Here is a 16268-nt window from a genome sequence, read left to right as displayed (position 1 = left end):
TTCCTCAGGTCGGTCTGGCCTCATTTCAGGTGCTGGCATTGGAGGTCAGTCTGGCCTCCATTTCAGGAACACCTATAGGAAAGGCAGCTGGCAGCTGGCAGCCAGACCACACGGAGGGAGAGCGTTTCATCTTCCTCTGGAAGCTTCTGCCTGACAGCGCTGAGTGGGACGTTTCTGTGCAGTGGCGGTTGTCTGATGTCTGCGGATTCACACAGCTCACCTCAGGGGCCCCCTGTGTCCTCCGACCTTAGCAGGCTTTGGGGTGAGAATTTCCTTCCTCACAACCTCCCAAGCAAGGAAGCAAAGGGCCCTCTGTGTCCCTGTCCCCAAGCTGCCACTCAGATAAACAGACTTTATTTTAAGCAAAATACACGCATGTGAAGGAGAGACTCCACCATGTACCATAAACCCCAGGTGTCCAAACACGGTTCTGCCGCCCGACCGGCTGCCAGAGTGGCCTTCCTCAGCCTGGTAACCAGAGATCATACACAGCTCAGGACAGGTCCAAGGAGGGGCAGCCCTGAGCAGAGGGCAGGGGCCACTTGGGGTTCCCCTGTCCACACAGCCCCATGGTGATTCTTGAGAGCAGAGTCCCTGGCTCAGCCAGGCTGGTCATGCAGAGAGGCACAGGGTGGACTGTGGATTCGCCCACATTCCTAGAAGCTTGTGGAAAAGGAGGCCAGCGATGCCCTTTTGTGGGCCAGAGGAGCCTCCCGTTGAGTGGACAGTGCAACCTAGGCACTCTGGGCAAAGAGCCTAGCACAGTGTGGTCAGTCCCAGGGATATCCACGGTGACAGAAACCAGGAATGCGATGGTGCTTGGCCCCCAGCCATGGCCCCAGCCAAATTCTGGCCGGCTCTCCCAACCAGTGCCCACTGTGACCTGTCTACCATGGTGCCTCATGGTAGACAGGTAGTCGGCCCCCAGCGGCATTGTTGCACTGGTTGTGGTAGCTGGGACAGCCCCTCCTAGTCACCGTCCTCCCCGGCCGAGGGCTCCAGCTGCTCCTCACTGCCGCTGTCCTGCACCTCCTCCACGCTGGCCTCACTGCTCTGCTTCTCCAGGAAGCTGAGACGGTGCAGGGCACCTCTCTCCTCTGAGGATAGCAGCTCCGGGCCTTCCTCCAGCTCTGAGTCAGAGTCATTGGAGGTGACATGAGATTCTGGTAGGTCTGTGAGAGGGAGAGACAGGGAGGGAGAGACGGAAGGACAGAGAGAGGCACAGAGGTGGATGAGATGGGGAGAGATGGGGAGTGGTGTCTGCCACTGAATACCCTTGACCCAAATGCTCACCTGGGCCTCTGTCCTCAGCCTCCTGCAGGGGGAAGGCAGCCCCCTCACTGGCCTCTGGGTAGGGCACCTGGAGCAGCACCTCAGCCCGCTGGGTAGGCATCCCGTACTGTAGAGGTGACAGGGAGGTCAGGGAGGGACCTAGAACCCAGCCCATCCAATCTCCATTTCCTATCTTGTATGTTAGCCACATATTAAAAAAATCCCAAAGAGTTGTCACCACCCACTGCATCTGCAGTGGGGGCCCAGCTCCCACATCATGAAGGGCTGAGCTCCTCCACCAGGGGCCACAGGCTCTGGCCTGAAAGGGACTGCTGTCCTGAGGCCACACCCAGTCCTCCCTCTGGAGACCAGGGACCAAGCCCCAGGAGACGCCTGAAGATGGTTAAAGACACAAGGCGAAGGCACTGAATACTGGAGCGGGGCGCTGCTTGGACACAAAACATGGGCAGAAACACTGCTGGCATGAAATTAAAGCCCGGCCGCAGGTGAAGTAGTAGACTGGACCCAGCCAAGGGGCGGGCTGGAGGCCACGGTGAGCCAAAGCCTCTGCACCCAGCAGGGTCTCCTCCAGATTTGAGCCCACACTTTGGCAGTTCTTTGCTTAAAAGACCCCTTAGAGGCTGCCCAGTCCTTCCATCCATACCCTGCCACGGGCAGAGCTGTACAACCCCCAGCCCTGAGGAGACCTGCCACCTCACCTGGCCCGTGGCCTCCTCTTCGGCCTTCTCCTCAAAGACTGCACCGTAGTGAGTGATGAGGGTCTCCACGATGCGGGCTTGGTGCGGGTAATCGACCAGGGAGGAGAGGGACACAGTGGCCTCAGTGGGCCGAGGCCGCAGCAGTGTGGGCCCAAACACAATGCCTAGGTTCCCGGGGGTCATCTTGTTGTCCTGCTCCACCTCTACAATCCTGGGGGGTGGGACGGGGGTGCAGGAGTGAGTGAGAGCGGCTCCTCGGACCTAGCCATCCTAGACCCTCCTAGGCTGGCCCTCACCTGCGCAGGTGCCGCAGCAGGTACTGCAGTGAGGCACAGTTCTCGGCTGGCAGGTCACTCAGGAGCTCCCGCAGCCTGCCCACCATAGCCACGTCCACCACCTCGCTCTTGGCCACATCGGTACAACTCCGGGACGTGGCCTTTGCCTCAGCCTCTGCCTTCAGGCTCTCCTTGGCCAGTCCCATGAGCTCGTGGTAGAGGCGGAAGCAGATGAGTGGCTCCGGCAGCTAAAAGCAGCAGGTGGGGTGGGGTAGGGTCAGGCCCAGTCCCCTCCTGTTCTGCCCTGGCCATCTGGCCATGCCCCTAGCATCCACCCTGCCCCTGCCGAGTGGTGGCCCCACCACCAGCCCACAATCAGACCCGCTCCCGCCCTGGCCACATCCCAGCCTAGCAGTCCACTGCCCCAAGAAACCCCGGCCCCTGTCAGCCAAGGGTCCTGGCCTAGCATCTGCTCTGTCCCCATGGGGCTCACCTGGCGCAGGTAGAGTTTGAGGACGTTGCTGATGTCATGGGGTGAGGCCTGCGACAGCTCCACCAGCTCCTTGCCGTTCTCAAAGGCCTGGCACAGCTTCTCCACGCGCGTCTTCACCCCATTTACCCGGTATATGCCCTGTGGCAGCCCGTGGTCAGCCTTAGCCCACGCCTGCCTCCCCTCTGCACTCCCAAGACAGAGCCCCTGCTGCCGTCCCCGTAATCGTCACCTTTGTGCGCAGTGCTCGTCGCTCGATCTCACAGATGCACTTCTTGATGATAAAGGGCACGCCATCGGGAGTGCCCTGGGCTGCCTGGCTGAAGTCCTGGCCAAAGAGCTGCAGGCGGCCCTGAAGCTTCTTGTGTCCACACTGGATGGCCAGGGTCTCTAGACACTTCTTGTGGCAGGCCAGGCAGCACTGGGGGCAGCACTCAGTGAGCAGAGAGCCTGGCTTCCTGTCCTCCTCTCTGAAGCCCTCACAACCCACACCCCCATAAGGCAGCTTCTGAAAGCATAGATCCAATCTTTGCTCCCAGAGCCCCCTGTGCTCTACATGGGACCTTCCAGCAATCCCTGGGGTCCCCACGCACCTCCTCGCACTCAGCGCCCTGGAAGTAGACATAGCTGTTGCACTCCCGACACTTGGCTGGTGAGCGGAGCTTTCGGAGCCGGTGAGTGCGGGCTGCCTTGGACATCCCCACATGGCGGAAGGGCCTACCGGACACGGCCACTGGCAGCTCAGGGGCCATGCCATTGAGGTCAGCTGGGAGGCGGGACAGGCACTCGTCGCCAAGGCAGGTCAGGACCAGGCCCACAAGCCAAGTCTAAACCCTCCTCCCCCTACCGCCTGAGTCAGAGCCCCTCTCACCCTGCTCAAAGGCTGACGGCGCCCCTGCACTGCCCTCCTGGTCCACTAGCTCCTCACTGGATGACATGGTACCACTGGATGACGTCCGCTCAAACTTCTTCAAGTCCCCTAAGCAGGAAGCAGGGGTGTCAGTTACCCCAAGCCATGAGGGAGCAGGCATCTTGTTGGCCAGACACTGCCCTGAGGGCCCTCCATCACCCTGGCCCCATGGTGAGCTCTGTCCTCAGCTGGCAGGGCAGGCCCTTCACCTGAGCTGGGGCTGGGGTCCAGGCTGCCATCAGAGTCTGGGATGGAGATTGGCCATGACTTGTGCACCTGGTGTCCACGTCCACCTGTGGAACAGGCCACCTAGTAAAGGGCTGAGTGTGGCCGAGAAGGGCTGGAGGGAGGCTCCATCCCCTTCTCGATCCTGCGGGGCACTTACATCCCCCAGGAACTCACCCCTGCGCACCCCATCGCTGGGGCCACCTTCCTCTGGAGGGCTGCTGGCAGCCTCCGCAGCATCGCCAACACTGAAGCTGCCTTTCCGGGTGCGCATGACAGGGGACCTGGTGGGACCAAAAGCCAGAAGGAGGAGCCATGATGGGGGTCACAGAGGCACAGTCATGCTTGCCCCCATCGCAAGTAGAAAGCTGGTTCCCAGGGAGCGTGTGCAGCCGTACCAGTTGTTTGTGGGGATGTGGGGCTCGAAGTCGTAGTGCACATCAGGCTCCTCGTCACGCTGCAGCTGGCGCACGTGGGAGGCGTACTGCTGGCCCGGATCATACAGCTTGCTGCTCTCACACAGCATCTGGAAGTGTACGGGCAGTGGGGCTGTCTGCATGTGCATCATCTGGTAGTAGGAGATGGTGGCCTGAAGACAGCAGGGTGTACGTGGTGAGGTCAGGAGGTTGATGGGCAGGTGCCCAGCCTGCCCATGGCTACAGCACGGGAGCCCCTGGCACCCACCGACTTGATGGTCTGGTCGCTCTGCCGGATGACCTCCTGGATCTGCCGGAGCGCCGTCACCTTGGTGTCCTCCAGCTCCTGCTTCTGTGTCTTAGCATCCGCCACACAAGTACGATATGTGGCCATGGCTTCCTCTGCCTGGGAAGGTGCAGAGGGGGTGCACAGAGAGGCCTTTGCCTGGGGTTCAAGCCCCACACAGAAATCCAGCCAGCAAATCATGGTCAGAAGGCTTTCCCGGCAGGATGTACAGCCCAGGCAAAGGCCTGGAGGTGGGAAACTTCGAATGGTGTGTCAGGTGCTACCCCCACTGGGTCCCCTCCCTCACTACTCTATCCAGCCCGGCCTTACCTTGTTCTTGGCCTCCTCTTCTAAGCGCCGCCGTTTGTCCAGGGTCTTGGAGACCGTGCCACCCGCCCCAGGTCCAGCTCCCGCCTGGTCCTCTTCCGCCTTGTTTACCAGCAGGCGGGCCTTGTCATGGTCCTCACAGCGCTGCATGTAGCCCTGTTTGGCTTTGCGAAGGTTGGACTCTGCCTCTTGCTGTGGGTGTGGGAGCGAGGAGACCAGTTTCAAACTGCCCTTCAACTGGGCTCAGTGTCCTGGCTTCACCCACTTCCTAGCCCAACAGCAAGACACCGAGTCAGGCATCTCCACCACCTATGTCTCCTGTGCTGATATCCCATGGCCCAGTGGGGAAAAGGCCCCGGCACGAGAACTGACAGTAGGAGAACAGGAGGTGACTCCTACAACGGAGCCCCAGAAGGAAGTGGCACCTGGTGTGTCCATTTAAAAGCCTAGGTGGCCTAGGCTGGTGTGGTGCAGTGGACTGGGCACAGGCTATGAGCCAAAGGGTTGCTGGTTTGGTTCCCGGTCAGAGCACATGCCTGGGTTGCAAGCCAGGTCTGCAGTGGGGACCACGTGAGAGGCAACCACGCACTGGTGTTTCTCTCCCTCTCTTTCTCCCTTCTCATATCTCTAGAAATAAATAAATAAAGTCTTTGGGAGAAAAAAAAAAGCCTGGGTGGCTGAGGCACAGCTAAGCTCTGAACGAGGCACAGCCTACACCAGTCCCTGACACCCACCCCCACCGCCACCAGAAGGGCTGGTGACGCACGCTCTCTTTCACTTCCCCTCTCACAGAGAACAGTGCAGCCGCCCAGACAGGAAGTCAAGCACCCTCTGGGTGAGCAGGAAGGCACTTAGTTGAAACCCATGAGCCTTCCAGGGCGGCATCTCGCAGCCTGCACCATCAGAGGCTTAAACATAAAGAATTCATACAGGTCGTGGGAGAAACCATGGGGGAACTTTTTAAATAAAAAATTGTGATGCAACACAAAACCCAGAAGCCATAAAAGGAAAGACTACTGCTGACAAGAGTGGTCTGTACCTGGCAAAATAGGCCACAGGTAAGTTCAAAAGTCAAAACAATAAACTGGGCAGGGGGAGTCTTGTAACACACACCTTCAGGGGCTGAGCTCTCTAATATGTAAAGAGCTCTGGCAAATCAGTAAGAAATAGGTCACAGTCCAATCCAGAGGATATGGACCAAGCCTCACAGAAGGGGAGAAGTGTGGCTCTGGCTCAGGAGGGGAGCTCGTACACTCACACCCCCGTCCCAGCCATCCCCTTTCAGGCACAGATGGGAAATGCTTGATCACGTGTCCGAAAGGGCACAGGCTCATCACAGCAGTGGCATTTGAAACAGCTCAACTGCACAGTGACAGCTCAGCAGCAACTAAAATTAATAGGGATTTTATGAAATAAGCCACGTGGCCATCAGAGCTAAACCTGTGAAGGGCTGAGAAAAAAGAAGGAGGGTGGCCTGAGGTGGGGAGAGCCTCTGGATGCAGGGTGAGTGTAGGAGGCCCGGAGCAGAACCGGGTGCTTGGTAAGCTGCCATCAAGTGCGTAAGAGGTGGGGAAATCACAGCATGGCATGGGTCCATGCCAGAGGCCGACCATCCCACCCCCATCCACCCGCCTGCCCAGGAGGTACCAGCTTCCTCTGGGCACGGTGCCAGGACTCCTTGATCTCCTTCCTGCGCTTCTCGTGCTCAAGTCGCCGCAGATTCAGGGGCTGAGGCGAGACGGACCGTAAGTAGGAAACCCTGGAAACCCCACTCCTAGCCCACCCTCCAGGGTGCAGCCCACCTGCATGAAGGTCTGGGTTTGTAGAGTGCTCGCTGCCTGCACCATGCCGTGGCCAAACTCCAGGTCCTGCTCCAGGGCCAGTGAGTAGATGGACAGGAGGGGCATGTGGGGCTTTAGGGGGGGAGTAGAAGTCAGAGGGATGGGACAGCATCCAGGCCCTCCTGGAAGTCCTCCCTGGTCCCCTCAGGTTCCCTCAGCCACCACCATAGCATAGGTGGGAGCCTCTTCCCTTGGCCCTTCTCAGCTACAGAGACTCACGCCCAGGCCCATGGCCCCACCTCCTGCATAACGCTCTGTCTGCAGTTGTGGACAATCTTCTGCAGGCCTTTGGCAAAGTCCATCTCTGCAGGGCAGGGAAGGGGAGTCAGTGCAGGGGAGATGTGAGGGGCGGGGTCCCCTGGTAGATCTCATCCAGGGTCGGTGCTCACCCAGTACAGTCCGCTTCTCCAAGTAGCCAATGAGGTCTTTCATGTACTTGGCCATGTTCTTGGCGTAGTTCAGGGCCACATCTACGCCTCCCTCACAGCGCTGCAGCAGCATGTCCACCTCTTCGGGTAGCAGGCAGCCTGCGAAGTGGCCTCTCAGCCGAGGCTCCACCCCCCCCAGCACACCCTCTGTCCCAGTCTTCTGCCCACCATTCATGCAAGCACCCACCCACGTGTGCGGCTCAGGGACTCACCTGTTTCACAGTCCTCGGCGCTGGGGGGGCCACCCTCGCTCCCCTGTCCATACAGGTTCTCCATGGACTATGCAGGGGGAGACCCAGATGAGTCCAGCTCTGTGATAGGTCCTGTCTGAGGCCCCCCCACAGGAGACCACCCCTCCCCCTGGACAGAGGAGGCCACCCTGCTCACCTGGCTCGAGTCCCCAGGGGGCACCGACAGGAGAGTGCTGCTGTCCACTTCACCCATGAGGAACTCAGACACACTGCAGGGTGGGGGGTGCGGTCAGCATGTAGAGATACAGGGCCCCACACACCCTGCTCCTGCCCTACAGGCCCTGCGCTCACGTGCTGCTGAAGGAGACGGCGATGGTCTCCAAGGCCTTCTCAAACTCCTGCTTTTCTGCCTCATTGTTGCATTCATAATGGAAGGCTGGTGGGCAGAGACGAGGATGAAGGGGGTTGGCCCACTTTCAGATGGGACCACCCCTGCAGCTAACTGAAGGGAAGTCACTGGAACAAGCGTGCCCATCAAACTCCTACATGTCCTTCAGAGCCCACTTCAAACATCCCCTCCTCCAGAAAGCCCTTCCAGGCAGACAGCCCTTGCTGTTCTGTCCTGGCCAGCTGACCTTTGACCTTGGCAATGAGGGTGCCAGCAGCTGTGAGTGTCTCCACAGTGTTCAGCAGTGGGTACTTGCAGATGATCTGGCGCATCACTCGTAGGGCCTCCCCCAGGGACTCATGAGCCTGGGGCCGGCGGGCCTCGAGGAGGTCTGTTGGGCAGAACAGGTATGATGAGCAGGAAGGGAGGGGCCTTGCCCCAGGGAAAACCTGCTCACTTATTCCTCAAAGATCCTCTCTCCAGGTGAGAACACTGATGCAGAGGTGGGAGACAGCAGCTGCCCGGGGCTTGCTGTGGAGCCTCAGGTAGAGCAATGTCCCTCTCTGTGCTGCTGGTCAGGGCAACAAAGACCAGACCTTGGCATAAGCAGTCCCTTCTGCTCAGAACGCTTTCCTTGTCCCTCCAGAAAGCAAACTCCTGCTTGTCCTTCAAGTTGCAGTCCTGGTACCTCCTCCTCCATGGAGCCCACCTGGCCCCTTCCCTGACCCAACCACTCAGGGTTGCTCAAGATTCTGTGCAGCTCTCTCCCTTCCCTGCCTGCCTGGGCACGGGCCCCAAGCACCGTGTTATCCCATACTCTCCCGACAGCCACCCTATAAGACAGACGCTTGTCATCATCCCCATTTTGCAGAGGAAGAACCAAAGCACAGAGAGCTAAAGTCTTTTCTCAAGGACTATGTGGCTTTTCCACCTATGCTACATTTGAAGGCACGAGAACAGCAGGCAGCATGAACACTATCCAACAGAAACGAAACCGTAGCAGTGCATGTAAGGGGAAGGGACAGCCAGGCACGAAGACCCAGGAGGGCCTGTCGGCCAGCGGGGGGGACAGCTTTGACAGCTGGGGCCTTCTGACTCTGTACCTGGCAGGCCTGCTCAGCAAAGCAAGTGGAGCCTGAAAATGGGCGCCCCGCCTTCTTCAGTACAGAGGACCCCTTTGGATGGCCCCTGTGCCTTGAAACTTGGAAGCCCTGAAACTGAGGCCAGCTCAAACAGGCAGAAAGGGGCTTCGGGAATCCAGGGAAGATCCTGGGGAATGGTCAGGCCATGCCCCTTCCTAGGACATTCCTTCCATGTGCCAGCTCCTCACCCCTTGTGTTGCTTGGCCTCAGCCCACTGGGTCCCTGCAGCACCCCAACCCGGAAGCTGACTCCAGCGAAGTCCGGACATGCCCAGCTTGGCACGGCCAAGCCAAGCAATGAAGCTCTACATGCTCCCAGAGGGCTGGGAACCCTGCATTCTGCTCTGTCCCCTCACCTTGGGCCCCGTGCAGCAGCACACCGGTCTCCAAGACAACAGTCACAGTGTGCTGAGAACTCCTGGTAGGCCACTAAGCCCAGGGCACACTGCTGCCCTGGTTCACAGATAGGACACCCAGGGCTGGGAAAAGGAGGCCCCTGGTCCAGGGTTCACAACTGGACAGCAGGGGCAGCACCAGGACTCACACCCACATCCGCTCTGCTCCAGTCTCTCCCCCAGGCCCAGGATGCCCCAGGCAGCAAGAAGGGTGTCCCTAACTCCATCCAAACTGCCTGCAGGACTCAGCCCCACCCAAGCCTGACCTCCAAGGAAGTACCAGAATAGGATAGGAACCGAGATTAGAGTTTCCCCAGGAAACAGTGCAGGCCCTGCCCTGGGGACTAGATAACAAGGTGGGGGGGGCTCCGGCAGGGCTGGGCTTTTGCACAGAGCTCTTCATCAGCGCGCGCTGAAGGCATGGGGGCCACTACAGGCTGAGGTCTGATCTGGCTCTGGCCCTTCCTTGACTTGGAGAGCTGGGGGTCAGGGCCCCACTCCTGGCCTCAGTTTTCCTATCTGTGAAATGGATGCTTTGGGCGAGTAGGTCAGAGCACTTGGCGTGGCCCTGGCACTGTGGTTTCCGGGAGAAGCAGGCAGCGCACAAGGTGCTGTGCCTGCCTCTTCTGAGGTGGCTGCCAGGGTTGCCAGGGACAAACAGGAAACAGATGAAAATAACTCAGCAGGAAGCCAGGCTGTCAGTCTAGTGGAGGAGAAAACGGAACCGCCATCCCACAGGCTGCTGCCTCCTGCAGCTCACATGCCGGCCCGCCCCTTGTCCCTCCTGACTCTCCATCGGACCTCACCCTACCTCTTCCCTACAACCTCAGACACACGCACAAATTCCACTTCGGCCTACCTCTGTTCTAATACCTCTGTAGCTCCCCACTGACCTCAGGAAAACGTCCAAGATCCTTCTGCTTAACGTCTTCAATACCTTCAGCCTCACGCGCTCCACACTCCAGTGACACCCAAACCTTGCTCCCCGAATACAACTCCGTGTCCTGTTTCTGACCTGTCCACGTGACACCCCTCTGCCTCAACGCCTTTCCCTCCTAGTTGCCACCAAACTCTTACACATCCCTCAAAGCCTTAGCTGCAGTGGCTTCTTCCACAAAGCTATCCCCGGGACGCCCTTCCCAAGCCCTTCCCTCTACCCTGCCTTGGCCCCACAGGGTTTGAGACGTCTCTGTCCACCTTGGCCTTCCACCCAGGCCTCACCATCCCTGCTGGCTCTCACCGTCACGTAGAACGCAATCCTTGAGCTTCTCCAGGCCCTCGGCAAAGCGGGCCACGTCGATCAGGAGGTGGGAGATGTCCTCCACGGCGTCGGGGCAGGGCCCCTCAGTGGGTGGTTCGGCGGGGCTGGCTGCTGTCAGTGGGCTTCGGTGGCCCCGACCTAGAGTCCAGGAACTGGCCCCGGACAGAGGGAAGCCAGCAGCACTGGCATGGCGGCTCAGGCTCGTGGGCCTCTTGAGTGTGCCTGTGGCCTTGGCATTGGAGGCCACACTCAGTGGGTCCAGGGTGGGTCCCAGGTACACAGCTTCAGCCCCATCTTTCCTGGGCAGCTCCTGGGGAGTGAGAGGGGGGTGGAGTGTGTGGTGGGTAGGGCATGTGCTCTGGACCAGGTACTACCTCAGTTTCCCTAGAAGTGAAATGGGGCTCTGGGGGGGTCTTCAGCCTGACCCCATAGGGGTCAAAGCCCAGAGGTCAGAGGGCTGAGATTTGGGGCCATACCCCTCTCATACCTGTTACCCAACATCCTCTTCCCCAGAGCTTTCACAAACAACCGTCAGCCCAAACCACAAGCCAGGGGCGGGGCCTGCGGGGGCGCGGGCACCCCACTTCCTGGTGAGGAAGGGAGAGCTAGGAGCAGGTCCCGGGCCCTGTAGCCCCCCTCAGGCTGCGGCAGATGGACCTATTCCCTGTAAAGACACCCCTGTCGATTCCTATACCTTAAGGGTCCTGGAGACCTCTGAGTCCCACAGACCACGGGACACTCCCAAACTGTGTACATCCCTGGGGCCCTGGAGACCCTACACCCAGGGACCCTCTCCGATACTCTGCTGCCCTCTAAACCTTCTGCCCAGTGATGTGCCATAGTTCCCTGCGCCCATCCTACAGAGCCCCACACAAATGCTGCCCCCACCCTAGCACCCTACCCACTCCCTGGGTCCTGCAGCAAGCCCTGGAGGAGACAGGGGACGCAGTGGCCAACCCAACAAACTCCTACCATGAGCCGAATGCCAGGGTCCTGGCCGATCCTGCGTGGCCCCCGCAGTCCCGCCTGGAGGGGGCTGTAGCTGGCTTGAGCCCCCCACTGCAGGCCCAACATGTTGTTGCTGCTGGGCCCCTGCCCCGCTGCCCAAGCAAAGGGCGCACCCTTGTCCCACTGTGGCTCCAAGGTCCCCACCCTCTCCTCCGGCCAGAAGAAGGTAACTTACCCCCGAGGGCTGTGGGCTGGGGCTTCCCGCCCGGTTCTTTTTCGAGATGGAAGGGGTTTTCATGAGTTCGCGCTTCTTCCTGGAGAACATGGTAGGGCAGCAGAGCCGCCCAGGCAGGCAGGCTGAGGTAGAGCAGGCCTGGGGAGGGGTCTCAGTGATGCAGCTCCAGGAGCTGACCACCTTAGGACCACATAATCACCAGCCACCCCCTCCCCAGCTGTCAGGCCCACGTGATAGGCTCAGCCCTCATTGGCGGGCCCTCCCCCCACAGGAAAAGGCCTCCGGAGGTGGTGACGCAGACCCACACCCCAACCCTCCGATGCCTCAGCCTGCCACTCCACAGAGTGGGCTTGAAGGTGGGGTCCCAGGCCCCGCCCACAGCCCAGGCCCCACCTCCCGCTTCCACTTTCAAGAGCTCTGCACGTGCACTGGATGGGACGCCCGCCCCCTTCTGGTCGGCGGGCATAGAGGCCCATGGCTGGCTGGACGGACGCTGACCTTCGTTCAGACACACCCATATGCCAGCAGGCGCACACATAAACATGCACAGGGACAGAGACACTGAAATGCAGGGACACTGATGTGCAGGGGCAGAGGGACATGACACACAAGGACACTGAGCCACAGGGACACTGACACACACACATGCTCAGACACCACGAAGCTCTGCGGATAACCAGACAACCTGAGCCCCAGATCTGGGGCACAGACACCCTCCCTTCCAGTCCCCCATCCTCTCACAGGCGTGCCTGCCCTATGTCCCCTGGAAAACCCTCACCATTGCAGACCCCAGGGCCTGGGCTACACAGGGCACAGCAGGTCTCTCTTCAGCCTGGCATTTACACTGGTCTCAGTCCAGCTCCCCAGCCCACCCCCACCCTACCTTCCAGGGACACACAGACTGACCAAGGACATGCTGGGCAGCAGGGCTGATAATACTTGTGAGGCCACCATGCACCTCCCCACATCCTGGTATAAGCCAAGTGTACAGATCCCCACCCCCCTTGACCCCCGTTTCCTCTCCCGTGACCACCTGTTCACCTGGAGCCCTCACAGTCTGGGACCCCTCCTTCACTTCCAAAATCCCGCCCCCCAATCTCCAACCCCTCTACCCAAGACCGGCCCTCACCAACCTTAGGTGGGAGGGGTAGATCTCCAGGGCACAGGGCACACGGCTGCAGCCCCTCATGGGAAACCCAGCTCTCCAGGCCCAGGTCCACCTGCAAACCCAGTCCAGAAGTTCCTTGGGGGTCTTCCACCCACCACTCACTCTCCAGGCACTGGGACCAGGTGGTGAGGGGAGGCTGGCTGGTGGTGGACTCCTGGCTGGGTTGAGAAGCCTGAGGTCTCTGGGTCCCAACCGCCCTCACTGGGCTCCTCTAAAGCGGCCCTGGACCTTCCCAAGCCCTGACCTCATGCCCCCTTCATGGCCAAGCACTCACTGGTCCTGCCCTCAGGCCGTGTGGATACTCTTATGGAACCCATGCTTGCATGCAAAACCCCCACTTCCCAGGCCCACCAGAAACCCTCACCACTGGGTGTCATGCACTCACTCAAGCTGGATCCAGACAAGAGCAGAGCCACCTGTGGACACACCTGCGGCCTGGCACACAGCCACAAGTGCACACGGTTTCACAGGAGGGCTTCTTTTTATTTCCTCCATGACGGCGCCCCTCTGGGAGTCTAGGAGACAGCTCCAAGCCTCCTGTTCTGCCTCTATCACTGCCAGGGACTCCCACCAGCCCCGCAGAGGAGGGAGTCTCACAACACTGCACAGTCATGCTGGGATCACCCAGGAACCGGATTTGGGAATCCAAGGGCCCTCCTTGGATTAGCCCGGGGCCCACCTCCCTCCTGCCTTCTGGTGATCCTCCTCTGCCTTCCCTTGATCCTCAGAGACTATAGGAATACCTAGCAGGCGGGTGGCCGGAGGGAATAAAGAGGGGAAGTCAGCCTCAGGGCCTGGCCCCTAGCCTCACCATTGCCCCCAGCCCCTCCCTGGTGCTTCCTCCTTCAGGAAAGTCTGGCTCACTGAGAAGTCCCCCACGCCTTGCTCTGCCCCTGGAGCAGCCAGCTCTCCAGAGATGTACGCTAGGGGTGCAGCACCCTCCTGGCAGCAGCTGGAAGTACAGGCCACTCCCATGCGCCTCCCACAGGTCAGTCGCCAGGAATGCAGCTGGCTGTCTCAAAGGCTGCTGTGGGCTCAGACCTCCCCAGGGGCACCCACAAGATCAGTATGTGGCCAGAACTGGATATGATGGTGAGGGGGAGCTACCTAACATGCCCAGAGCCCAGTCCAGCCATACTACTTCCCTGTTCTCTTCTGGCCCCACCCTCAATACCAGGCCCCTCTTGACTCCCTACCCAGTACAGGTGACCCCACCTCCTTGCCCTTTAAAATGTTCATTCCTTCACCAAACCCTCCTCTCCCAAGGCCCTTCCCCACATGGCCCTGCCCACTCACCTGACCCTCCTCTCCCTCTACCCATGGACCTACCCACCCACACTCACCCAAGACTCTGGTATTGGCCAGCCCCTCAACATCTCTCCTGGACAGTCTATGACCCTCCTTCCTCACTGGTTAGAGCCAAGCCAGCCCTGCACCTGGTCTCTTCTTTGGCCCCACTGCACTCCCACCCTCCTCGAGCCCATTCCTCTTGCCCCAACACCAGCCCTTGAGGCCTTCCCCAGGTCACCTGCCCTTGAGCTGCTGCAGCTCCATGGGCAGTGGAACCGCCCATTCACCACAATGGCCAGGCACATAGAGTACGTAGAGTACGTTGCATCTCTCCGTACTGCCAGGGCTGAGTGCTGTGTGCTCCAGCCGGGCCCAGACCACCTACCCTCCAGTCCTGGACCACCCTACTGTAACAGTGTGCAGCAAGGGGGCCCCAAAATAGGGATTTGTAATGGGGTCCAGAACTCGGGGTGTCCAGGAAATATTTAAAAATATATATAGGATGTCTTCGCCCACATAAGTATGAACTGGGGCATGGGACACATGGAGCAGGGCCATTGAGAGTTGTTTTGCACGGCAACAGTTTTGCAACTAACCTCAGGCACGGTCATTTAACGTGTCTACAACTTTTAACTGGCTTCATGGATATGTTAAGTAGATGTGACCATACTTTGAGCCAGGGAGATGAGAGTGACTTCCACACAGGCTGTAATTGGGAAGCAGCTCCCCCGGGGCTACAGAGCCTGCACTAAGGCTTGGAGTAAGAGGTTGGAACCACGTGGCTTTGCGGCTCCCTTTGCCACGTACCTTAGGAAGCTGGAAAGCAAGATGTAGCAGTGATGCAGAGATCTCTCTTCACAGTTTGGATGAATGCAGGAGAGATGCTGTGGGAAGGAAAGGGGTGAAAGGACTCTTGCTGGTGGGTCAGGAGAAGGGTTCGGGTTGAGAACTGGAGATCGCAGTGGTGACACAGCTGATGGTGCTGGAAACCAAGGGAGGCCCTCCAGCCAAGCAGTTACTGGGAAGAAACTGGAGACACCTGAGCCATGGACTTCTGTTTCTTTCCCTGAGATATGGTACCAAAGACTGGGCAAGGGGGGGAAGGAAGGACTGCGTGCATTTGTGGGTATTTTTTTAAAATATATTTTATTGCAGGCCTGTGAACCAGATGATCGTGGTTCGATTCCCAGTCAGGGCACATTCGTGGGTTGCAGGCCAGTTCCCAGCAGGGGCCAGTTCCCAGCAGGGGGTGCACCAGAAGCAACCATACATTGATATTTCTCTCCCTCTCTCCTTTCCTTCCCCTCTAAAGATAAGTAAATCTTTTTTAGTAAATAAAATCTTATAAAATATATATATTTTATTGATTATGCCATTACAGCTGTTCTATTTCCCCCCTTCATTCCCCTCCACCCTGCACACCCCTCCCCCACCATTCCCCCCCTTTAGTTCATATCCACGTGTCTCAAGTTCTTTTGATTCTATATTTCCCCTTCTATTCTTGCCCTCCCCCCTATTTTCTACCTACTGTCTATGCTACTTATTTTCTGCACCTTCTCCCCTCTTCTCCTCCTCCCACTCCCCTGTTGCTAACCCTCCATGTGATCTTTATTTCTATGGTTCTGCTCCTGATCTAGCTGTCCTCTTAGTTTGCTTTTGTTTTAGGTGTGGTTCTTAATAACTGTGAGTTTGCTGTCCTTTCACTGTTCATGTTTTTTTAACTTCTTTTTCTTAGGTAAGTCCCTTTAACATTTCATATAATAAGGGCTTGGTGATGATGAACTCCTTGAATTTGGTCTTATCTGAGAAGCACCTTATCTGTCCTTCCATTCTAAATGAAAGTTTTGCTGGATAGAGCAATCTTGGTTGTAGGTCTTTGGATTTCATGACTTGGAATACCTCTTTCCAGCCCCTTCTTGCCTGTAAGGTCTCTTGAGAAATCAGCTGACAGTCTGATGGGAACTCCTTTGTAGGTGACTGTCCCCTTATCTCTTGCTGCTTCTAGGATTCTCTCCTTCATTTTAATCTTGGCTAATGTAATTGTGATGTGCCTTGGTGTGTT

The 16268-nt window shown here is 58.5% G+C and overlaps 1 protein-coding gene across 1 annotated transcript; it reads right to left on the bottom strand.

Moving 5' to 3' along the window:
* Positions 1–338: 338 nt before the first annotated feature.
* ARHGAP45 (Rho GTPase activating protein 45) lies at positions 339–12086 on the bottom strand. Its single transcript, XM_037139024.2, is given in 23 exon segments — positions 339–1172; positions 1294–1399; positions 1992–2202; positions 2288–2514; positions 2760–2897; positions 2989–3177; positions 3350–3522; positions 3628–3735; positions 3876–3959; positions 4069–4175; positions 4290–4480; positions 4576–4713; positions 4924–5112; positions 6568–6648; positions 6723–6833; positions 7001–7065; positions 7151–7288; positions 7402–7468; positions 7577–7649; positions 7732–7816; positions 8016–8159; positions 10545–10875; positions 11749–12086. Coding segments are annotated over 23 exon segments (3318 nt in total). The 5' UTR covers positions 11839–12086; the 3' UTR covers positions 339–900.
* Between the last annotated feature and the right edge of the window lie 4182 nt (positions 12087–16268).

Source organism: Artibeus jamaicensis, unplaced genomic scaffold, assembly GCF_021234435.1.
Source record: "Artibeus jamaicensis isolate MK-2021 breed Jamaican fruit bat unplaced genomic scaffold, CSHL_Jam_final scaffold_537, whole genome shotgun sequence".
In the NCBI taxonomy this organism is placed as follows: Eukaryota; Metazoa; Chordata; class Mammalia; order Chiroptera; family Phyllostomidae; genus Artibeus; species Artibeus jamaicensis.
Note: the sequence above shows the minus strand (reverse complement) of the source record. Positions and strands in the feature narration are given on the sequence as shown.